Here is a 24,516-nt window from a genome sequence, read left to right as displayed (position 1 = left end):
GAGGAAGAGCCTATCATGGCAGGTTGAAACAGCAACTATCTATGCCCCAGTGCCTCAGAACTCTTACGCCAATTGAAGTCAGGCCAGTTAGTTGCTCTATTTTTGAATCTTTGCAAGGCCTAACTCTAGACACCAACAATGATACATACATCTCACTCAGGTCATTAAAATATGAAAGATCACTTAGCCAGTCCCAAAGACTGGGGGTGGGCCCTTCATCCACACCCTTCGCTATGCGAATTCAAATAATAATCCTGCCAGTCTTCTACAGGCATGCAGGACATCAACAACATATCCCAGAATCATGGGCAGTGGTACACATAAGAGTCCTAAGTCAATCACCTCACTCCCTGTCTTGGCCACTTCAGCCAAAAAGGATCAGGGAGGAGGGTGGATTAGGGCCATGTACAGTTAAGAAAGTCTGCAGGGTCTGTGGAGCAACGAGTGCAGCTTGAAAAGTGTGTGGGGTCCATCTGTTTCAACCAGTCAGGGTGTAGGATACGCCTATGTCTTTGGTTAATAGAGATATGCTGTATCTGTTAACAGCAATGCTGCCATACTATTTTGGGAAATAGCCCCCCCCATGTCAACCGCCCAGGGTACCTTGGGATCATTTACTGCAAAGGGTCCTCCTACACTAGCGAGACACTCATCCCCTAGTATTAGTCAAAAGGTACATTTGTGTGAGTGGTTAACTGTTCCAAAATGCCAATGAAAAATGGTGCTAACTTTGGGTCATCTAATAACGTGATTATGGAGAGGGTTGAGGCTACGTTCTTCTCTTTCAATGTTTTACTCCCATACAGATGGCCATCAGGAAAAGTGGGAAAATATGTCTCTGTTCAGGAGACATGGCAGGAACCCATCTTACAATTTCAAACTAGCATAGGACCTGGCCCACTGAAATTGCTTACTACAGAAAACACCATGATTTAGGCCTCCCAGTCAGTTGTGCTTCACAAGCCACAAGCATTTCTTCTACTTATTTTGCCTCAATCTGCCTGCATTTCTTTCTTCCACAGCAGCTGTCTCCTCAGCATGCACACTTCGAGTGGAAATACTCTGATGGAAAGCCAGATGGCCCAGAATCACCAATATGATGTGAAGGACTGCCTTCCTTTCAGTATGTGGTAGAAGACGGCAGGAGACCGCCATTACAGTGGCAATGAATGATAGCAACCTGCACCTGAAGTTGATATTAAAGGGATGTGGAATTCCTATCGCCCCAACACCAGGACATATTGTTTTGGGACAAAGGCAACATGTAATCATGTTTATTTAGGCCTTGGGACAAGTAGATCTAACCCCCTGCAGCAAACCATTTGGCTCCCAGTTTACAAGAGGGGAACTGTCTGCAGTTGAGGTAATGTGTGTCCATAAGTTAGTGCTGTTCAAACTTGTATTTATGGTTCATTAATGAAAAGCTTTCATTATTAGGGTGAGTGCTATAAATAAACATTTTAAGGTCACACTCCATTATTAACAGTTGTTCCAGTTAAAAAAAAAAAAAAAAAGTGTACACGTTTGAAAAGGTTAACAATATGAGGCTACGTAAAATGCGCCCAGAATGCTCTCTGATTAGATTCAGATGTTTGCAAAAGCTTGTAAGCAAGAGTGATCATTCTTTGCTTTCAAAAGAAAATGTTCGGAAAAAAAATGCAAGTAGGAAAAAAAAAAGTTTCGCTACTATGAAATTGTAGGTGCTAGTTCTTTGAAGCGTGATTTAATAAAATGTGTTGATGCATGCTAGTATTTCCCAAAAATATTCCCAATGGAAAAATCAGTGTAACCATTTTCGACAAGATTATGGGAAAATACACAAACACTGGCAAACCCAACCGCTCTGACTTTTTTTTTGTGTCTTTTGGTTTCATCAATGCGTGTCCTGTTTTGAAATGGCTTTTGTAACACTTTATTGCTGTCGGAGCTGCCAGACCCTCACCATTGTAACACACACTAGCAAAAAGAAAAAAACATCTTTGTTCTCAAAATGTACACATTGCCACCAGTGGCTTAACAAAGGCCCTGCAGCCCCACAAGGGGCCCCCCTCAGCACAGCACCTGCCCTGAGTGAGCCTGGGGGAGGAGGCCTCCAGTTTTGTTACACCACTGATTGCCACAGTAGTTCCAGGCACTGAAAAAAACTACTTTGTGTGCCAATATGCTCCTTGTGGAAGAGCAGAATGCGATCACTCAAGGTAAAGCCAGCAGATAGTTAGAGAGAAAAAATAGAAGTTTAATAAAAACAAAATGTCTTTGTTAACGTCTGACCTAATGAGGGACCCAATTCTTAAACAAGTCACAAAAGTGCACCCATGGTATAGGTCGGTGAATTAGTGGCTTTCCTGAATTCACAAGCACTTACAGAAGTAGACCAAGAAATTGTACTCCTAGAAAATATTTGTGAACTGTATTTTAGCACAAGCAAATATGCATATGTATATTTGCTCATGTGAAAATCTATTAAGCGTTTACAAGTTCATTTTCCCTCCAACTACTTTTTTCCCAACCCTGGAAGAACCTCTACTTATGCCATTGTCAGGAGCAAATTTCCAACATTTCTCATTATGGGAAAAGATTAAAGAAGAGCTAATGAAAAGCCTTGAAACATCCAAGTTAGTAGCTTTGCAGACTCAAAGGCATTCCAGCCATGGAACTATTACTTTCTGCTTCCTCCAGCCCCAGTATGTAGATCTGCGGAAAGGTGGCAAAATAAGGAAATTCTATAGTAGGAATTGAAATTGCAAGTATTCAAGCCTCAGTATCGTAGTAGCCCTGGCATAATCAGAGAAGCGATTATCAGCGCTCTTCCATAATGAGATTGCTGCCATAATGTGTACCGCACTACATGGCACTAGAGGGACAAAAATCAGATTTTTTTTTTACAGGACAAGCAGATTTAAGAAGCAACCTGTCCCATGGACAAGTAGATATTTTATTAAATTCCACACCCCTGCTGATATAACCATTTAGTAAGAGCTAGTCTGCCTCTGCCACAAAGGAAGAGATTTAGCGCCTGCCTAAATTAAATCAGTGACAGGCAAGTAAGTGAAGACTTCCATCTAGTGCAGTGACTGCAACTTAGGATCTGTATGCGAAAGTCTAATTTTGCAGGCGCACGTTATAAAAGTGAAAAATACTCAAACTTTTATTCCATGTAGTATGAAAATTTAACTGAGAAGTAGATCACCTGAAAAGTGCTCAAAAGGGCCCACTATGTATCAAAATCACATAAAGTACCTGCAAGAGTCTGGACTGAGGAAATATGTAGTTCATGGAGAAAATGGTTTTCTTAAAGACAATTCTTACGTTAACAGAACCCCCCCCCCTTGGCAGGCAAGACATGAGCGTTCACATTATATGTGTCAACAATTTTGCACATTTAGCCTATTGCAAAATTCCAGACTTATGCAAAACCTCGCCTGTAATTAAGAAATCTGCCATGTGCTCGGTTTAGAGCACCCAACCGCACTGTTTTGCAGGTTTACTTTCCCTGGGATGGAATGTTCTGTTGCCTGTATTCAGCTGGTGAGGGGCACCAAACATCCCGCTCTTTGATGGTCATATGACAAAAAAAAACAACAAAAAAAACTAAAGGAGCAGTTGAACTGCCTGATCAGACACCTTGAGTGGATTTCGAGAGTGTGCCCCTCTCACTATTTAAGCCCTATGATCTGTGAAGGAGGTGCCTGTCATTCCTGAAACAGGGGAACTGCAGCACAGGTTCTGCACAATGCAGTTTCAGCACCACATTCACCTACAGAGATGCTAACAGTGGAAGGGACACATGCAGTTAAATACAATGTGTAAATGAAAACCATGCAGTAGGCCTGTCTCAGAAATATGCCCGTAATGTTAATTTGTTCAATTAAGCCTCGTTCAAAGTGCTTAAATATTGACCGATCTAGGGGCAGGACAAAGTAAGAGTATTATTTGCACAAGATCAAACAGAATGGTAAAGCTGGAGACCTAAAAATGTAAAACAGCGCTGATCGTTCCAAAGGCTATCACTTTACCACCATATTAGATTTTAGTTAATAGACCATGAGAGTAAGCACTGCTGTCCACCCTCTCACAAGAAATATTCAGTCCAGTTTTTTTTTTTTTTTTTTAATCACAATATTTACTCAGATTTATTTTATATACTGACAATATTGCCGAAACAATTGGGAGGAGAGGAGTATGTTCAAAAAGCGACTGCCCACCAGTACTTAATTTTGGTAAAATGGGAAGTCCAGGATTGCAAACCATCTCTCCCGCTTCTAACTAGACTACAAGTGGGACAGCAGTGATTCTGATGGAAAAGCCAACAAACTATCCTTCTCAGAGAAATGTTGCCCTAATGTGAACCGTGTTCAGATTTATAGCATTTTTTAGGTCCCGCATAGACAACGCATTCGCAGTCTTTTTGAGACATTTTGTTTACAATATAGTGGGCTATATACCGCCCGTAGCTCACCATTGGTTTGCTTCAGTGTGGCTCTTATTTGCTTCTTTTCAATTTGTCAGGACATACGTGCGTGATGTTATTTCTTCAGGTTGTGCCTCCCCGGGAGCAAGGGCCAATTACTTGTGGTCTTCCACTGCTCCAATTTTTGGAGCTACTTTTTTCTTTGTTTTCAAGCAGTCCATACGAGTGCTTGCGTTATCAGGTCATCTCCCATATCCCTGTCAATGTTGCTTCTTTTCTCCCACAACTCACTTCCTCTGTTACTTCACACCCTCACCCGTTTCATGCCTCCAACCATGCCAGTCTCTGTTTCATCTCCTTTCACCCACTGTTTTGTCTGTTTCATCTCCCCAACCACTCGTCCCTGTTTGTCGTTTAGTCTTGCCTATCACCTCTTCACAGCCAGCCAGCATCTAAAAGGCAGCAGCTGTCTTCAAATAGCAGTGATCCTTTGCATCGGAATGTAGATATGCAAAATCACAATACAAGTTAATCAGTTGAAGAACTTTAACTGGTGTATTCTAAATTGGCTACCACGTTATCATTAATGAAGGAAGCATTTTCTGCATCTCAACCCTCGAGTTCACTTCGCTGCCCTGAAACTCATGTTTATCTAGCTGCTCGGCTGTCGAAGCCACCAGACACCTATAGGGGAGAAGGCAGACTCTTTAGCAGCCTCTGAACACAAAACGTATGGCATACTGTGTCAATAAGTGCCAGCTACTTGTGGCGCTATTATTACTGAAAGCCTCACACAATGGAGGTTCTACATAAACAGCAATTGTATTTATATAGAAAGAATATCATCTGTTTCTCTTGAAGTGTGTTGTCTATCAAAAAAAGTTTGGCTATAGGCATTAACACTTTGATGTCAATGTCTTTCGAAATGTACCATTTGGACAGTGGCTGCTTTGAGGGAAAACGTTTGATTTTAAGCCCCTCCAAGTCTGATGCTACACTCCAGTGCTATAAATAGCTCCTCCAAATGATGGAAGAAAAATCACGTCTAACGATACAAAATATACCTTTCTGAGCAATTTATCTAAGTACCATGAGAAGGGACGTGGAAGGGTGAGACAAACCAAAATTGGAAAGAAAAGGCGGAAGTACAAAGTTGCAGCATGCTTGTGCTTTTTAGAAGTTGTGGAATTTTCCTTGGATGATTTTTGTGGTTGTCAGGCTCTAAGTAGCAGCAGGAGTCGCTCACTGCTTGCTTTGATGCAAATCACAGTCCATGGCATAGCCTAAAACTTTCCGGCTCCTATATATTTTATTTCAAAAGCAGTCTCTATTATTTCACATTGTGTTCGAAAGCTACTGGCATGGAGACACTGAAGAGGTTGCAGTTTTACTGGCTGATTACTGCAATTCTGGATCAGATTATTTTTTTAGCATTTATTCTGACCATGACCACTATGTGCGTTTGTAAAGAGAACTTGGAAAATCAGAAGCATGCCCTTTCCTCCCGCTACCCTATTATTTGTTTTTTAGAGGAACACTATAGTGGTTTAAGAAACATTTATCTAGTTTATTAGGCAATATGGTTAATAGCAGAAGACAACTGTTATTAATTAGGGTACCATGGAAACCTCAGACGTACCTGCTGTTATCAGACTGTTGACAAATAGCGGAGATCCTTCAGTAATTTATCAGGGTACCAGGACAACACCACATATATATTTTATCTGATGCAGGAGAGGTATCCAGTTGGGACATGATGAGTTTTCCCAACTGCAAACAAGCATTGGAAAAGCCAATAGGTCTTGCTTATATGAGATATATTAGCTTTGCCAATGTCTTTTTAGCCATGATGTAGAGCAGCATGGCCAAAAGTTATATAACATTTTTTTTAAACATCCTTTATTTTTTAGCTTCCAGCATCATAGTGGGTTTTTAAAAAATATTTTTTATAATTGTTTCTTTCATAACTTTTAGTCATGCTGCTCTCAAACATGGCTAAAAGACATTGGCAAAAGCCAATAGCACTTGCATAGGCAAGATCTATTGGCTTTGCCAAAGCTTGTTATTTCTATCATATTTAGGTAAAATTGTAAAGCCAGGATTAGATATTAAATCTGGCAGTGGTTTCTCTTCATCCAAATACATTGCTCACCTTTTTAGTTGCTGTTCTGAAAATATGCATAGGTAAAGTTGAACAGAGATAAGCAAAAAACATTTAGGGATACAAAACTAGGGAGAAATTGTGTGTCCAGTTCATCAATCTCACTACATCAACCTGTAACTGAAATAAGATGCACTGTTCCAAAAGAAGGGACTCCGTTCACCAATTAGGGTAGGGGGGTCGTTTCAGTCACAATATGCATTAGTCTTACAGACACAGTTGCCTTCACTCACTTACAGGCTGGCACTGCAATGCCTGATAGGCCCTACTAAAGGGCTATTTGCCAGAGATCTTTTTAAGAAAAAATGATGGTAGTGAGTGGATGTGAGCGGGGCTGAGAAAACTACTAAAATTGGCTAAAGCTGCCGAAGAAAACTATCTTTAATACAACCTGGCACCCCTGCAAGGTTGAAAACAACAACAAAAAAAGAGGGAGGGGAAATTGTACAGAACACAAAGATCTGGTTCCCTCGCAACAACTAAATGTATGTCTACCACTCTAATTAGTGATTTAGATATCATGGAACTCTGTGTGGGTATTCCCCAACACTACCGAACTACTAGTTATGGTCAACATGTTTCTCGCCTAATAGAATCACACGGATCAGGTGGTGATTCTTCAGAACCTATTTGTTGTGCTTAATCCTCACTAAGAGGGTTAAAAAAAAAAGCTCTACTCCTATTGCCTATGTAAGAAATAACCGAAATCTTATGTTGGAATCAAAGTTCTGAAAGTGGAGACCCTCCTAGGTAAGATACATGGGGACCTTGGGGATCGCATGGTTGCTGGCCGCTCTTCACTATTCAACTGAAGACCACCATGGCCAGTCTGATCTACCCTGTCTCCGGGGAGCTTGGACGATGAAAAAGTATAGAGCATTTATTGATTGACTTTAGAGTGATCCATGGGTCAGTCACAGGGGAGAAAAACAGCATAATTTATCTGGAGAGACTATTTGTATTTGGTCTATACAAGGTGAGCCCGAGCATTGTCTACGATCTTCCCATAGTTTTGCTCAAGACGATATTTATATTTACAATCTTACTCATTGAACAATGAACATGCTTTGAAAACTCCCCAGGCACTTGGTTCATTTGGAAATTAACTGTTGCTTTCATTTGTTTGAACAATTCAGGCAGATTAAAAGTTGTTGTTTCTCTCAACAGGTATTGAGCGCGATTTGAAATTTCTCCATGCACTCGCTCCCTAGCAACAGAAGCCTCTCCTTACCTTTGTTGTGGGAGGCGTGCACCTGTGGGGTCCGAGGCTAAGGGAAGGCCCATGCTCACTCTTGTGGAGTAGAACTTGCAAGCAGAGTATCACACATCAACCAGAAGGCAATTACAAGCTGCATGTGTATGTTCCCAGTGACACATGGCATGGGACATCGCATAGCAACCAGGAAAAAGCAGTGTCACAGCCATGCGTTCCCCAGTATTGAGTGTCAAGCACTGCTCATTGCGTAGCATCCGCAAAGAGACTAAAGATGCTCATTTTCACATGGACAGAAAACCGTGTAGGGAAGACTTGTTTCTGATTGCTGGAGAATGTCTACATGCGCTTTCATGAATCATGTTTGAGCTGATAAAACATCAATAATAGGGTGTCTTGAACATCAAAGGAAATACTTTAATCTCTTGAGTAAGTTTAAACATAAAGCAACTTACATACGGGTTTCCTAATAAGAGATAAAGAAACTGCCTCTTAAATTTTAAGAGAATCTTATTATTAAACAAAATCACCTCGAGGGAAGTGAGGAGTTGCCTCCTTGGTAATAAACTGACTTCTAGTCGGCTTACTGAAATATTAATCTTTTATTGAGTGAAGTCTATATATGAAATATATGAATGTCTTCAGATCTCTTGAACATTGATTAATTTTACAAGTGTGTTTGGGCACAAACAGAGTGTCGGAGTGTACTATCAATAAAAAAAAATTCTTAAGCGCACTACTCACCCGTTAGGGTCTCAAGGCGCTGTCGTGGGGCTGGGGGAGTTGCCGGTTACTGTTTAAAAAGCCATGTCTTGAGGTGCTTTCTGAAAGTTAGGAGGTCCTGGGTCTTCCGTAGGTTGGTGGGGAGGGAGTTCCAGGTCTTGGCGGCGAGGTGGGAGAAGGATCTGCTGCCGGCGGTGGTGCGTTGGATGCGGGGGACTGTAGCAAGGGCGAGGTCAGCGGAGTGGAGCGGAGCTGTTGAGTTGGTATGTGGAAGTTTACTCGTTCATTGAGGTCGGCTGGTCCAGTGTTGTGGAGGGCTTTGTGAGGGTGGACGATGTCTTTGAAGATGATCCTTTTGCTGATGGGCAGCCAGTGCAGGGATCTGAGGTGGGTGGATATGTGTTTGTGGCGAGGGAGGTTGAGGATGAGACGTGCGACTGCGTTTTGAATTCGCTGGAGTTTTCTTTGAAGTTTGGCTGTGGTCCCTGCGTAGAGGGTGTTGCCGTAGTCCAGTCTGCTGCTGATGAGGTCATGGGTGACCGTTCTTCTTGTTTCTAAAGGAAACTATTTGAAAGTCTTGCGTAGCATGCGAAGGGTGTTGAAGCAGGAGGACGATATGGTGTTGATTTGCTGGGCCATGGAGAGAGATGAGTCTAGAACGATGCCAAGGTTGCATGCGTGGGTGGTGGGCCACCAGGAGTCGTCCCATGCTGTCTTGTTGGGGGCGAAAATGATGATTTCTGTTTTGTTTGAGTTAAGTTTGAGGTGGCTTGCTGTCATCCATTTGACGATGTTGAGGAGTCCGCCGTGCAGGTTTATCTTGGCAGTGGCTGGGTTCTTGGTGAGGGAGGTGATGAACTGGGTGTCGTCTGCATAAGAGATGATGGTGATTCCATGGGGCGGAGGATGTTGGCGAGGGGGGGGGGGGGCCATGTAGATGTTGAAGAGGGACGGGCTGAGGGAGGATCCTTGGGGGACCACCAGATGATCTTGGTGGCTGGAGCCCGGAAGGGCGGGAGGCGAACTCTTTGGGTTTTTTCAGCAAGGAAAGAGATGAACCAGTCCAGGGCCTTGTGTCGAATTCCGGCGTCAAAAAGGCGTGAGCGGAGGAATCGGTGGCATACAGTGTCAAAAGCTGCAGAGAGGTGTAGGGGGATGAGGGCGACGGTCTCGCCCTTGTCCACTCTGGTCCTGATGTCGTCTGTGCAGGCGATGAGGGCGGTCTCAGTGCTGTGGTACTTGCGGAATCCAGACTGGGAGGCGTTGAGTATGTTTTCTTCTAAGAAGCGAGACAGTTGGGTGTTGACTATCTTCTCAGCGACCTTTCCGGGGAAGGGGAGAAGAGAAATGGGACTGTAGTTTGTGAGGTCTTCCGGGTCTGCTTTGGGTTTTTTGAGGAGCACGTTGACTTCGGCACGCTTCCAAATGTCTGGGAAGGTTGTGGTGTCGAAGGAGCTGTTGATGAGGGTGCAGAGCTGGGGTGCGATGATTTGGCTGGCCTTGTTGAAAATGTGGTGGGGGCAGGGGTGTGTGGGGGAGCCTGAGGGGATGGAGTTCATGGTTTTTTTGATTTCTTCATCATTGGTGGGGGTCCAGGTGTGTAGTTGGTTGGTGTGGGAGGGGAGGTGTTGTTGGGCTTGCCGGTGGTGGTGATGGTGGGTGCTGATGCTGTGAAGCTGTTGTGTATATCTGCGATTTTGAGGTAAAAGTAGTTGGAGAGGGAGTTGCAGAGGTTTTGGGTGTGTGGATGGTCAATGGTGCATGGATTTGGGTTTGGTGAGATCTTGGACGATGGCAAAGAGTTCCTTGCTGTTGTGTGTGTTGTTGCCTATGCATTCTTTGTAGAAGGACCGTTAGGTGGCCCAGATGAGTTGGTGGTGTTTGCGCATGGCTGTTTTGAGGGCAGAGAAATTGCTCATTGAGGGTTCTTGGCGCCAGGCTTTCTCAATTTTACGGCATTCTCGTTTGGAAGCTTGGAGTTCTGTGGTAAACCAGGGGGCGGTCTTGATGGTGCGGGTTCTGTTTCTTTTCAATGGGGCGAGGGAGTCTGCGCAGGTTGTGTGAGGTTGTGGGCGGCAGTGTTGGGGGTCATCGGTGATGGGAGGTGGAGCTTGTGTGAGGTTGTCGATCAGGTGTTCTTTGGAGATCTTGTTACACTTGCGGTAGGGTGTAGTGTGTTGTTGGTGGTGGGTGGGGGGGGTTTCATGAAGGAGAAGGGGATGCGGTTGTGGTCAGTCCAATGGAGTTCGGTGGTGTGGGTGAAGGTGATGTGGCTGCTGGAGGTGAAAATTGCGTTAAGCATGTGTCCTGCTGAGTAAGTGGGTGAGGTGAGCAGTTGCTTGAGGCCGAGGTTCTTGAGGTTGTCCAGCAGGGCTGTGAAGTTGCAGTCGTGGGTGCTTTCCAGGTGAAAGTTGAGGTCACCAAGGAGTATCTAGTCTGTGGAGGTGAGGGCATGGGAGCTGATAGTATCTGCGATGGCGTCGCAAAATGGGGGGCGGGGTCCTGGTGGTCTGTAAATGAGGGTTCCTCTAAGGGTTGTGTTGGCGTTGATGTGTATTAGAAAGTGTAGGTGTTCTGCGCTGTCTAGGGTATTGTTGGTGTTGGTGGAGATTTTGATGGTGTTTTTGTGTATGATGGCGATACCGCCTCCTGGCTTGTTGATGCGGTCTCTACTGGTGATTTTGTAACCTTCTGGGATGGCTATGTCGGGTTCTGATGAGGGGTTCATCCATGTTTCCGTGAGGAAGGCTATGTCAGGGGAGTATGTTGTGAGCAGGTCCCAAAGCTCGATGGCATGTTTGTGGACGGAGTGGGTGTTAAGGAGGATGCAGTTATTGTGGTTGCGGGGTTTGGTGTTATTGCGGTGCGTGTTGGTGTTAGTGCAGGGAAAATGGCATGAGTGGCATTTGCATGGTCCATGTGTGTGCTTGGGGTTGGCCTGGGCACAGGCGGGGTGCTGGCCTGGGTTAAGGGCATGGAGTTCTGTGGAGAAGTAGTGCTGCTTCGGGAGGTTGGAGCAGCGTAGACCAGGGGAACGGGAGCTGGGCGCGGTCCAGGCACAGACGGGCTTGCCTTGGCCCAGCCGCTGCCATTAAGAAGGGGAGGTGGGAGGGAGGAGCAGCTGGGAGGGAAAAACCAATGGGGGCGCGAGGAAGGTGGGGCCGCAGGGGACGCAGCTGCAGGGATCGGTTGAACCGGCTTGAAAAAACGGGCAGAAACGCAGAGGGCAAAACGAAGTGGAATGGACAAAGGGTACAAATACGGTCAGAAACAGTGCATGAAATGAAAAACAAAATACCAAAAATGAAATACAAATAGAAAGTGCAGAGTACACTAGATACGCCTACCACTAGGCACCAGGGATGAGGCGCAGGCGGGTGCCTGTGGGTTGAGGAGGGCCTCGAACTTCCTTCTGGCGGTAAACGGCGGGGTTAGGAGCATGGAGGCAGGCTGGTGGAGCCAAAGTGGACTCCTGGCCTACTAGATATTCTGAGCTCACCAAGTAACATTAATTTTAACTATGCAGAATATAACAGCACCCCATTTTATTTTATTTTTAAACGACTGCAGGTGTGCCACCCATTAAGTGACAAATGGAAAAAAAGTTTGAGAGATAAGCTAAAGTGTGTGGAGTGAATTTAACTGTGGAAAGAAAGACTGCATTACTGTTGCACTGTTTAGGCTCGGCTGCAAGAAGTCCTTGACCATCTCCCAGAAGTCACAGGTACAGAAGAAGACGACCTTAATGAGTATAAAATATGTATTATGAAACTGGATAAACACTATCTTCCTAAAGTTAGCACCATACTGGAAAGATATCATTTTGGTAAACGCTGTCAGAAGGAAGGAGAGTCAGTTAAGGATTATGCTACAGATTTAAGAAAATGTGCTTCTTCGTGTAAATTTGCAGGGTTGACGGAGGAAAGAATACAAGATCGATTTATGTTCGGATGTAACAATGAAAGTGTGAGAGAAGAACTATAGAAAAAAGATAAACGGACTTTAGATGAACTACTGGTTGAAGCAAAGACCATTAAGCATTCACTAAAATGTGTTGAAACTATAAAGAAAGAAACAGTTACGGGGGAAGAAGTGGTCATGGTTAATAAAATTAATGAAAAGTAGATAAGAATAAATCAACTAAAATTGAAAAGAAGAGTGAAAATAAAATACAATGTTATAGATGTTTGAAAAAAGGGACATTTAGCAAATGATAGAAATTGTCCAGCAAGTAAAGCATTGTGTAATCTTTGAATAAAGAGGGGCCACTTTCCCTTAGTGTGCATGAAGCGAAATATGCCTGAAAGAAACGTTTTGTAAATTGATAATGAAGACAGTCTGAGTAAAGACACTTCTGATTGTGAGTGTGGACAAATCGTACTCTCACTGGGAGAGAGGAAGAAGAATATGCCTATTGATGTGATAAAATTTAATGGGGAAGGTTTGAGAATGTTGTTTGAGTCAGGGGCCTAAATTACCATAATTTCAAAGATTTTCTTTGATACCAAACTGAATGAACAGGTAGAGTTACTTGACACAGATATAAGACCATATGCTTATGGGGGTAAACCTATCAATTTGGAAGGGAAGATAGAATATGGTCAAAGACAAATAATTGCAAAACTATGTGTATATAAGAAAGGAGATAGTATATCGAGCTTATTCCCCCAACGTGATCTAAGAATCAAGCTAGATCCGAACAGTGTAGCCTCCATCATATTGAAGGAAAAACACTTGATTCAAAGGGTGGAGACTGACGATTGCACATTTTTTTAAGACATGCAACAGAAGTTTCACACTGTTTTTTAAAACAAATTAGGATGTTTAAAGAGTAATGTACACAAAATTTGATTAGTGCCACATGCTAAACCAGTTATAGGTAAGCTTCGTAACATACCAATAATTGAAGAAGTGGAAGGCACACAGTGGTTGGTACCTATTGTAGTAGCCAAAAAAGCTTGTTTGTGTATAGATTTGCGAGAGGCAAATAAAAATGTGGTGATTGATAGATATCCCCTTCCGAATATACCAGATATGTTGTCACTACTTGAGGGAGCCAGGGTGGTTCAAAGTATTGATTTAACTTCTTCATATCATCAGACTGAACTAGACAGAGCATCAAGGGATTTAACAGCATTTGCTGGTACCTTTCGGTATGTAAGATTGCCGTCTGTTTTTCAGAGGGCTTTAAAGAAGGCCTTGAAAGGTTTCAATGGAATAAAAATTTACCAAGATGATGTTCTAGTTTTAGGAAAGATAACGAGGAGCATGATTTGCCAGTAAAACTAGTATTGGAAAGGCTGCAGAAGCACAATTTGACTATTAAAGTAGAGAAATGTCAATTCATTATTTGGGACACACCATTACTGGATAAAGCCTGTTCCCTAAGAGACTTAGATAATTCAATATAGAATTTAAACTCACCTTGTAGTAAGTAAGAACTCATTAAATTCCTTGGTGTGGCTGAATATTATAGGAAATTTGTCAAAGGCTTTGCTGAAAGTTGTGTAGATATGAGAAAACGTCTTAAGAAGGGGGTTGAGTTTTCATGGAATACAGCTTGTGAAAATGAATTCAAGGAGATAAAAGAGAAATTAAATTGTGCTCCCAAATTGAAAAGTGTCAAGCCAAAGGAAAGTCTATTCTAATTACACATGCAAGCATAAAAGGTCTGGGGGCAGTTTTGAAAATAGGAGAAGGTATGGCTCAAAAATCGATTTTAAGACCAAAAACAGATACTCGGTCATAAAGAGAAAAGCACTAGCAGTATATTGGGCCACAAGAAACCTGAGGACATTATTATGGGGTAATAACTTTGAGATCAGAACTGATCCTAAGCCTCTGTGTGAAGTTTTTAAGAAGAAAGATAATGATGCGGTCTCCAGTAGAAATCACTAAATGAGTTGTTGCACTCAAATAATATAATTTTACAAAAAGGTATATTCCTGGAGTAGAAAATACTATTGCAGATTTGCTTTTATCTAGACTTGTAATGATAAGTAAAGAACAAAACAAAGAAGAAGTTGATTTAAAAAAATGACTATGATAAAAACATTGTTTGCAACATTGATGAGTCTATAATTCCAAAAGAAAAATATCAAACTAAATTGATGGCAGATGAGATTCTTCAGAATGTGTTGTCAGTGATGAAGACAGGATGGAACATGAAACAAAAGAAGTTGGAAAGAATAAAGAATTTTTGGTCTATCAAAGATGAACTGTCAGAAAAGCAAGGTTGCTTTTCAGAGGTACAAGAATTATTTCTCCTCAGACTCTGATACAAATTGATGTGTTTACCACAAGAGGATCATCAAGGAATGTCGAAAACTAAAGAAAGACTGAAAATGGCATACTAGTGGCCTGGTATGGGCACTCAAAATGAAAGGATGGTAAGGGAGTCTCCTCTGTGTGCCCATAGTGAGAAAATAATTACGCCTAAAGTACAGCCTATCATTATTGGAGAGCGTCTGAAGGCTCTATGGCAATGGCAAGAAATTACTTTGGACATATTAGGTCCTATATATACAGAAGGTCAAGAAAATTATGTGATTGTGACTATTGACATGTATTTCAGGTGCCCTGAAATATGCATCACAAAAAGGTATTGAGACCAAACTCAAGTTCTTGAAGCGGTTATTCGAAAGAGAGGGTTACCACAAGTTCTTTTAACTGATAATGGAGTACAGCTAGTGTTACAAGAGATAGAGTGTTTTCTACAAGACTGAGTTATAATACATAACAAATGTGCATTGTACCATCCCAAGACCAATGGAATGGTTGAACGCTTTATTAGAGTTTTGAAGGAAACTATACACACTGCCAAAAAAAATGGTTTGAACTGGAAAGAAGAAACAGGAAAAAAAGTAGAAATATATAGATTTTCACCACACTTCACTAGAGGGAGAAAACTATTTCGTAATAAAAAGTAAAATACTCAAGTAATTCCTGGTTGGGTAGACGATCTAATTGAAGCTTCTAATGAGCTTGTAAAGAATGATGACTGGAAATTGAGATAAGAAAAGAAAATAGAATTTTGATAAAAGGCAGTAAAAAAAACAAGAATAGATCTTGGTGAGTGGGTGATGATAAGAAAATCCTATGGCAAAGAAAGAAAAAGGTGTGAAACTTTCTAAACCTATAAAAGTGATTAACTAACTTATTAATGCAGTAAAACCAGAGGATTCTCGTATACGGAATTTAAGGAGGGTAGTTCCATATAAAGGACAGGTGAATATATCAGAAAATGACAAATCTCAAACTCCTGAAAAGCAGATAATAAAAAATCACAAATTTATTAAAGACAACTGTAATGGAAGACCACAGAGGAGAGTTATACCTCCAACGTATTTGAAGGACTGTGTGTAACAACAGTACACTTGGTCGAAGGTAATAAGTTTCTTTTTGAGTAAGTTGATAACACTCTGGTCAAATAAGGAAAGAAAATGAAATAATTAGTAACATGTTATATGTCTATGACGACCCACTGTTATAAGTGACAAAAGTTAAAGTGTTAATCTTAAATTTGTTTTTTCTTTTTTTTAAAGTGTATTTAAAATAATAAGTAATGTGTAAGGTAATGGTATAATAATGTTCTGTTGAAAGGAGGGGAGGTGTGTGGTAACATGCATAAGTAATGTTTAACAGAGATTAGACACACGCAGCATCTAAGTAGTGGAATATTAGGGTGTCATTGTGGGAACTGATGTCTTGGAGGCAGACAGAGATGAGAGAAGAAGCAGGGCACTGGATGAATGAGGTCTCTTGTATTAAATAAACTGCTTATCTTGGCTTATGTCTGTTGCCTCACGACGTTATTACTGGTTGGCCACTTGCTACAGTTGTGTCAAGGGTTTATTTGTCTTTTTTTAATAGCAGATACCAACAGGTCTCAGCCTATTACTATTTAAGTAGGACATTGTAACAATTGCGTGGACAAGGGCTTGAGTCACAACAACCTTTCTGGTGAGGAGATGGTATGTCTTCCTTGACCTGCAGTCAAGTTCCAACTGATCTCCAATCCCTCCTACATCCTAGAACCCTTTTTCACATCACCATAGTTGCATGCCTTATGACGTGAGCAATGTTAGAATATATTCTCATAGAATAAATACTTCCCCTCTTTATAGACTAGATATAAAAACAAATCAGTGAAGTCACAAGCTAACTGAAAAGGAAAAAGAAAACCCCTTCATCAAGTCACATAGCTCCATCCCAAGAACAATTTTATGGCAAAACCGGAGGCTCCTATTATGCTTTAGTCTTTTCTTTATTTTAATAGCAGCTGCAGTCAAGAACAAAACTACTGATCCCATAAGGCCAACGAAAACGGCCAATGAGGATCAAAAGGTAGTTCTAAGTAATGCACCAATCACTAACAATCTATGCTAATAATACCTATCTTGACTGGGAACAGCTCTCTTTTTTTGCTGCTCGCAGTCAAGATAAGTACAACTTCTCCTTATATTCTTTGATTACTGTATACTTGTGTGCCTTTTTTACTCATATGTGTTAGTGGAAAGTGATATATTCGACTGTTATGTGCCTTTTGGATTTGTTTCTGTGCCACAGTCGGCTTGTAGCCGCAGGATATTTCCTTTATAGATGCGCGCGCCGCTTGCGTCCGTTACCGATAGCTGATTTCCCTCAGCGCGCGCTGTTATCTCGCCCGCCCGCTGAGAAGAAATTCATAACCGCCTCACGCGCTTCATTGAGCGCATCCGTTTTAGCGGTCTTTCGTCGACAGCGCTTTGGAAATTCTCAGCTACGCTTCATTAGAGACAGCCGCTCCGCTTACAACAACATTCCTGTCACGCTTCAGTGACTTTATTACTTACTGCCTGGGCTCATTTCTTTTCTCTGCCTGCCAGCACCGGACTCCGGGTTTGGTGGAGGTTTCGGTTTCTCTCTGTTATTTTTAGCAACTTGCCTGATCCGCCCAGAGGCGGGACTTTCTCCTCAATTTCACTTGGGTGAAAAAATGTGTTAACCCTTTCCTAGGCAATTGTTCTAATTTCCTTTCCTTATTTTTCTAACACCATGGACAGCTCTAACCACCCAAAGCTGTCTCAGGAGGAGGAGAAAGACGTCCTCAAAGAAAATCTGAATGACTTTATTCAGTCCTCAGTTGAACAGGCTATGGCAGTTTCGTGGCAGAAATTATCTAAGAATTTAGAAAATTCTGTAGTCCCTCTGGTGTCAAAAACCATGCTGGCCCAATCTGGGGGGAAGGCAGAAAGCGTCACAATCCTTCTAAAAACATTAAAGCGACGCTAATGGCAAGTGACAAGAGCTCACATGTGGCAGAGGACGTGGTTCTTCAAAGGCCTCCAATAAAGTAGGGGTTATTGAATAAAACATCTAAAAAAAAAATGCATGGTTAAAACCAAACACATTACTTCACCAATTTCTATATCAAAAATGTTGGACACCGATGATGAAGTGCAAGACCCTAATTCGGATTTGGATACTTCCGACAGGGACGTTGGAGATGTCTTCTCCCCTCCTCCTCCCAAAAAAGCTAAAATTGGGTCACAAGCATTTGCGGGTTCTTGCACAATTCTAGATGCTGAAGGGGTGCCTCTGTTTGATCCAAGTAACATCCAGCATCTTAACTCGACGGAGTGGTTCCCTACGGACCATGTGGCAGAGTATGTGACGGCCAGGTTGCGTACCCCCTTAGATAAACAGGTGCGGGAGAAACTGAGATCTGAATGTCCTCGTCCCGCCCTTTCCTCTAAAATTACTGCCACTCCATCTATTGACACCTCTCTTATCACCTTTTTTTACTAAATATGGCAAGGACCCACGTAAGGGAGTTGATAAAGCGGGGGTCTTCTTGCCAAGATAAACTGTTAGACGTGGTGGGTCCCCTAACACGGATATTCGACTCGGCAGAAACTGCTCGCTTGGAACAAGCTTCGGTTGACCCAGCTGAACTCTCCTTGTGGGCCCAACGGGCCATTTGCTTACCTGGAAATTCCAACTCCTCCATCACGCACGAACGTAGGAAGGGCATCCTTCTCAAACTAGATCTGAAGCTGGTCAACCTGGCAGGTACAGACCCCGGGGTCAAAGCAGAGGGTATGCTTTTTGGTGAATCTTTTATCAAGGAGTTCAGTAAATATGTGGCAACTTTTTCGTCCCTCGACAAAGCGCAACAATCTTTAAAAAAGATGTTTTCGGCACGTGTTTTTGCCAGGGTCAGCAGAAGCAGGAACCGCTTTGCCGGCCGTACCTATGCCAATTAAGGTTCCCGGGGCTACTACGGAAACACAACATCTCAAGACTACAGGCCACAATTCTACCCCCGCAGGGGCTTCAGGAACAAGGGGAACCGGAACTCCAGGTTCTCTTCACAAGCCGGTAAGTCAAACAATTGTTTTTCATACTCTGGGGGGTCGTATTTCAACATGCCAGTCAAAATGGAAAGAACTCACATCAGATCCTTGGGTGTTAAATACCGTTCAGGGATATGTTATAGAACTATTTTCCGAGCCTTTTCAAACTGTTTTTCCTCCTCCTCCTCCTCATTTTTATCTCCAAATGATGAACCTAATTTCCTCAGAAATTCAAGCTCTGCTTCAGAAATAGGCGATAATACCTTGTTCCCTGGACCCTTCAGGGTTTCTCAGTTCAGTTTTTCTGGTCCAGAAAAAGAAGAAGAAGATGCGACCGCTTATCAATCTAAGGCAATTCAATCAGTTTGTTCTTTATCGACATTTCAAGATGGAAACCATCCTACATCTCAGGGATACCTTACTCCAAGGAGATTGGATGGTAAGGTTAGACCTACAAGATGCATACCTAACTGTGCCTATACAACCGGACTCCCAAAAATATCCTTCAATTCCAATGGGCCGGTCAGACTTTCCGTTTTACTTCTCTTCCTTTCGGTCTCTCTTCCGCTCCGTGGTATTTCACAAAGCTAAAGAGACCAGTAGCAGCCTTTCTCAGGGCTCGAGGCGTCAGATTAATTATCTAAATGGACGATATTCTGATCATGAATCAAAACCGTTCCACCCTTCTTGCTCAGGTGCGCTTTACTTGCACGCAACTTTCAGACCTAGGCTTTATCATAAACTACGAAAAATCTTCCTTAGAGCCGATCCAAAAGATCGAGTTTCTGGGTTTCCTTGTGGATTCAGTTTCGGCTTCTCTTCTTCTTCCTTCATCAAAGATAAAAATTATCAAGTCGGAAATTCTCCTCATCCTTCGCAATTCTCGAATTTCTCTCCGATCACTTGCAAGAGTCGTATGACTCCTCTCTTCTTCACTTCAAGCTATTTTCCCAGGTCCTCTCCATTACCGAGCCTTACAGAGATTAAAAATATGCCATCTCCAAAGAGGGTTGGCCTATTCAGATTCCATAGCGCTAGATCATGACTCTCGAGCGGAACTTCAATGGTGGATAGACCATTTAGACACCTGGAACGGCAGGACTATCTTCGCATCAGCCCCAGATCTTGGATTAGAATCAGATACAAGTCTTCTGGGCTGGGGGGCCCCGTTGTGGTACAATCTCGACTGGAGGCTCATGGTCTCGAGAGGAGTCAAAACTGCACATAAACTGTTTAGAGGTGCTTGCTGGCTCCTTTGCAATCAGAAGCCTTACAAGAGACAAAGTTTCCTGTTCTGTTCTCCTCAGGATGGACATCATTTCAGCGGTCCGCTGCATCAATCGCTTGGGGGGCACAAAGTCCAAGCCTTTATCGGAATTGGCGAAAGGGTTCTGGGAATTTTGTCTCCAAAACAGGATCTCAGTTCAAGTGGAGTACCTACCGGGCAACCTCAACGTTGTAGCAGACTGGTATTCTCGACATTTCCAGGATTCCAGCGACTGGATGCTCAATGTGCAGGTCTTCAACAACATTCTCCACAAGTGGGGTCCCTTAGACATAGATCTCTTTTCATCACGTCTCAATGCACAACTCCCGAAATTATTCAGCTGGCATCCAGATCCACTAGCTCTAGCATTCAATACTTTCTCTCAGGACTGGTCTTCTTCCCTCAATTACGCTTTTCCTCCCTTCATTTTGATTTCCAGGGTTCTGGCTCAGGTCAGACGCCAGCAGGCCTCAATAGTACTCATAGTCCCCTTCTGGCACTCCCAGGTGTGGTTTCCATCTCTCCTGGAAGTATCAATAGAACCTCCATTCTTGCTTCCTCCGATCCCGAACCTTTTAACCAATCCTCAAGGTCTATGCCACAACCTAATTCTCCAGAATGCTCTCACTCTCTCAGCCTGGAAAATCTCAGGGAATCCCAGCCTAGCGCTTCTATTTCGACAGAAGCTTCAAATTTCTTGGACCTGGCAAGAGCTCCAGGAACAAGGAAAGCATATAGATCAGCTTGGGCTCTCTGGCATAGCTGGTGTGTGGGAAAACAGGTTGATCCCTTTACAGCAGATATAACAATGATTATTAATTTTCTGGCAGCAGAAGCTTGCAAAGATAAACCGTTCCGTACCATTAATTTGTATAGGTCGGCTATTTCTTCATCACATGTTTTTTTCCAGGGAAAACCTATTGGAGAACACCCCTTAGTGTGTCGCCTTTTAAAGGGAGTAAAGTTTTCGAATCCTCCAAAACCGAAATATAGTTCATTATGGGATGTTAATACTATGCTAAAATTGTTTGTGTCATGGCCGGATAATACCTTGTTATCGTTGAAACAGCTTTCCGCTAAACTGACCATGCTTTTATATCTAGTGTCTTTCAAACGTTTATCTTATGTGAAAGCTTTAGAAATTATAGCTCGTCAGTTTACACCTTCTGGTGTTATGTTTAATGTGTTCAGGCGCACAAAAACTAACCTTTCTTCAGATCACCCTAAACTTTGCGTAGGTCAATGTTTAAAAGTTTATGAACAACAGACAGCCGATCAGAGGAAATCCTCTTCTACCCAACTCCTGATATATTTCAGGAAACCTTTCAAACCTGTGTCCTCTCCAACCTCAGCTCTTTGGGTCCGTTGGATTATGTCTTTAGCTGGCATTGATGTCTCTGCCTTTGGGGCCCATTCGGCTAGGGGGGCCATGGCGTCCAAAGCTTTTTGGGCCAGTTCCCGCTTGGAGGATATTCTCAGGTCAGCTGACTGGTCCAATGACAATGTTTTTAAGGTTTTCTATTGTAAACCGATTGAACACGCCTCTTTTAATGTGATTAATACGCTTTAAAATAGCATAATAGGAGCCTCTGGTCCTGCCATAAAATGTAGATTTTCCTAGTAATTTATGAAGAAAAGTCTTAATTTTATTAAAGACACGGAGGAGAGTATTATCCCGCTGCTACAAAAATTAACACTGTTATTTTGTCTCCCTCCCTTTCAGCATCTATGTCGGGACAACAGTCGGCTTCCTAAGGTTCCTGCCTTCATCTCTTCGGCCACTTCGTTCTTTGCCACTTCTGCCTCCACAATCTTCCAACCGTCCAATCAAAACACCCTTCCGGAGTTTGCTCAAAGACTGATTTGCCTTTTACAAGAACTTTTAGCACTATGCCTAGCTATTTGTATTTGTGGTTTCATTTTTCCTTTGTTTGCTACGGTTTAAGCTCGCACAAGAAAAGAGGGCTGTTCCCAGTCAAGATAGGTATTATTAGCATAGATTGTTAGTGATTGGTGCATTACTTAGAACTACCTTTTGATCCTCATTGGCTGTTTTCGTTGACCTTATGGGATCAGTAGTTTTGTTCTTGACTGCAGCTGCTATTAAAATAAAGAAAAGACTAAAGCATAATACTCACCTCCGTGTCTTTAATAAAATTAAGACTTTCCTTCATAAATTACTAGGAAAATCTACACTGTGATGCAGATCTGTTGCCCTACATTTTTTTTAAAAAAAAATTAGGCAGGACAAATGCCGTTCCTGACCTAGTGACATTCTCTGGCTGGTGAAAGGTAATGGGGATTCCTCCGATGAATTAATTCCTGGATTACCTTCAGTGGAGTTCCTTTGAGCACTTTCAGCAAAATATAGAGCGTCTTCCTTCACCTCCAGTCTGGTCCCGACTGAAGTACACTCTAGAGCCCTTCTTCGCATCCCTATGGTTACGTGCATCATTATAACACTTTCAATGTTACAATAGATCCTCACAGCATAGATAGCAACTATAGCAATAGATTGTCTTCGGAGCCTACACGGACGTATTTCTGTCACGTGTCAGAGTCGTTTCTGATGTTTAAAAATGTTTACGGTTCTCTTTGCTATAAAGGACGTGCACTTACCTCTGCTGCATCTGCTGCTTCCGACTAGCGGGACAGAAGGGATCAACTGCTTTAATCTTGCTTTGCTTGCCCATGACTACGAATGTTGAATAAGACGGAGACCCCTCACTCACGAGTCCCTCGCGCTCACTCTATATTCACTTCACGTACGACATCCCACTTTGACCTTTGCACTTGTATGCTCTTCGCAATACCGCCATCTCATTGGATATATTGTCTGTCAACACATCTATGTCCTGCCCTCGCGTTTATTCATTCGAACAAATGCTAATGACTGGTTGCCTCAGTTTATGATGTATAATGACTACTTTTGGCTGACACGAATTCTGTTATATTGCTATGAAAACGATTAACGTTAGCATGTGCTTTAAGTGTAGCATACGATCATCAATGGTGTTTTGGTTTAAACTGCAAATTCTATGTAGATGGTTAACTGCAATTCCAATATGGCTCTTAGTTGATGTTTATCACCGCGGCCATTCGGTAAGTCCGTCGTCTCTTCTGTCAACCCGGAAGTTCTGTCTGTAGTTCCTGTGATTACCCGAAGACAGTGCCTTATGTCGCCAGGGTGACCTCATAGAAGGCAATGGGTTTCCTTGAGGATCGAAGTGCAACTTGACTGGGATGTACAGTTTAGGTGCAGCCTTGAAGTCGGGCTCGGTAAGACACGTTACGACTTCTCCTCTCTTCCTAGCTTGGCAAATAATTGAGTCATCACCTGGATACCGCTGTCATGACCTATTGTTTGTCTGTGTATTGACTATGTATGCGCATTGGTTTCCTTCCAGGTTCTTTAATAACCATCTATAAAATATGCTATATGTATTTTCGAAGTGACCATTGTGTTGCTTTTTATTTTACGTGTGTTTAGCACGCAATAATTATTCACGTTTATAGCTACTTGATATGTTATGTAGGCACGTGTTTCATGTTTGCTGTGAGAATATTTATTATGCATTTATAAAGCATTAGTTGATTTTTAATATCTCGTGTTCAGTCCACTTTATGCTCTAAAGTGATGTAATGTTGATTGCTTAGCTGTATTTGTTCACTTGAATGCTTTGTTGTGATGTTTCATGCAAAAACAATTTCTTTTAATTTTCAACATCAAGTTAATGTCTCTACTTTCTTTACTTTCTATTTCCTTTTCACTGTTGTTATTAATTTTGATGTACAATGCATTTCGTTATGCGTGGTATAGTTTTTTTTTTTGAGTTTTCAGTTGGTTTATGTTTCTGACATACTACTGAACAAAATAAGAATAGTGAAAAAAAATTGGGTGGAAGGCCACCCTCTTCATTGCAAAGTAAATAAGGTGACCAGATTCTCAAAACAAAAAAAAAACCCTGACAGGTTATAGACAAAGAAGTAGGTCTACAGTTTGCCACAACTCTTGACACAAAAGTAGGACTACTTGACAGCTGTCATAGACATAGAAAAGGGACTACAATAGCCATTTCTTCCTTAGACCCATATGAAGAATTACAGACGACAAATCAGAGGACGCCAATGTGGTGTTAAGAAGGCCATTTCTCAGCACCACATTTACAAAGTGGCGCAATGCTTTGTCCCATCTTATAGCTACGCCTTACATAATGTATGCAGGGATGCGTTCCCACGCGGGAAGGCTGCAAAAAAATGTTGTAGTGAAATCTACAAGATTTCACTGTGACATTTTTTCCGACAATTTTAATGCCTGCTCGGTGTGATGGGCCCATAGTAACCTATGGTTCTCCCGAGCGCTTTTCTGCACTAGCACCATCATTTATGGTGCTAATCCAGCAA

General features: G+C 42.3%; 1 protein-coding gene and 1 long non-coding RNA gene across 3 annotated transcripts in view; one reads left to right on the top strand and one right to left on the bottom strand.

Moving 5' to 3' along the window:
* LOC138245832 (uncharacterized) overlaps window positions 1–7,900 on the top strand; it is a 79,523-nt gene extending 71,623 nt beyond the window's left edge. Inside the window, exon 3 of the long non-coding RNA XR_011194174.1 lies at window positions 7,740–7,900. This is a non-coding gene — a long non-coding RNA (uncharacterized lncRNA). The remainder of the gene's footprint in view (window positions 1–7,739) is intronic.
* Window positions 1–22,903, bottom strand: part of CCDC137 (coiled-coil domain containing 137) — a 43,677-nt gene extending 20,774 nt beyond the window's left edge. The window contains exon 1 of one of the 2 annotated variants that reach the window (XM_069199786.1): window positions 22,732–22,903. In XM_069199786.1, coding sequence (XP_069055887.1) covers window positions 22,732–22,805 — 74 coding nt within the window. In that variant the 5' untranslated portion in view covers window positions 22,806–22,903. The remainder of the gene's footprint in view (window positions 1–22,731) is intronic. The other variant, XM_069199787.1, reaches the window with a different exon arrangement.
* Between the last annotated feature and the right edge of the window lie 1,613 nt (window positions 22,904–24,516).

The sequence above is a fragment of the Pleurodeles waltl genome, chromosome 7, assembly GCF_031143425.1.
Source record: "Pleurodeles waltl isolate 20211129_DDA chromosome 7, aPleWal1.hap1.20221129, whole genome shotgun sequence".
Classification (NCBI taxonomy): domain Eukaryota; kingdom Metazoa; phylum Chordata; class Amphibia; order Caudata; family Salamandridae; genus Pleurodeles; species Pleurodeles waltl.
Note: the sequence above shows the minus strand (reverse complement) of the source record. Positions and strands in the feature narration are given on the sequence as shown.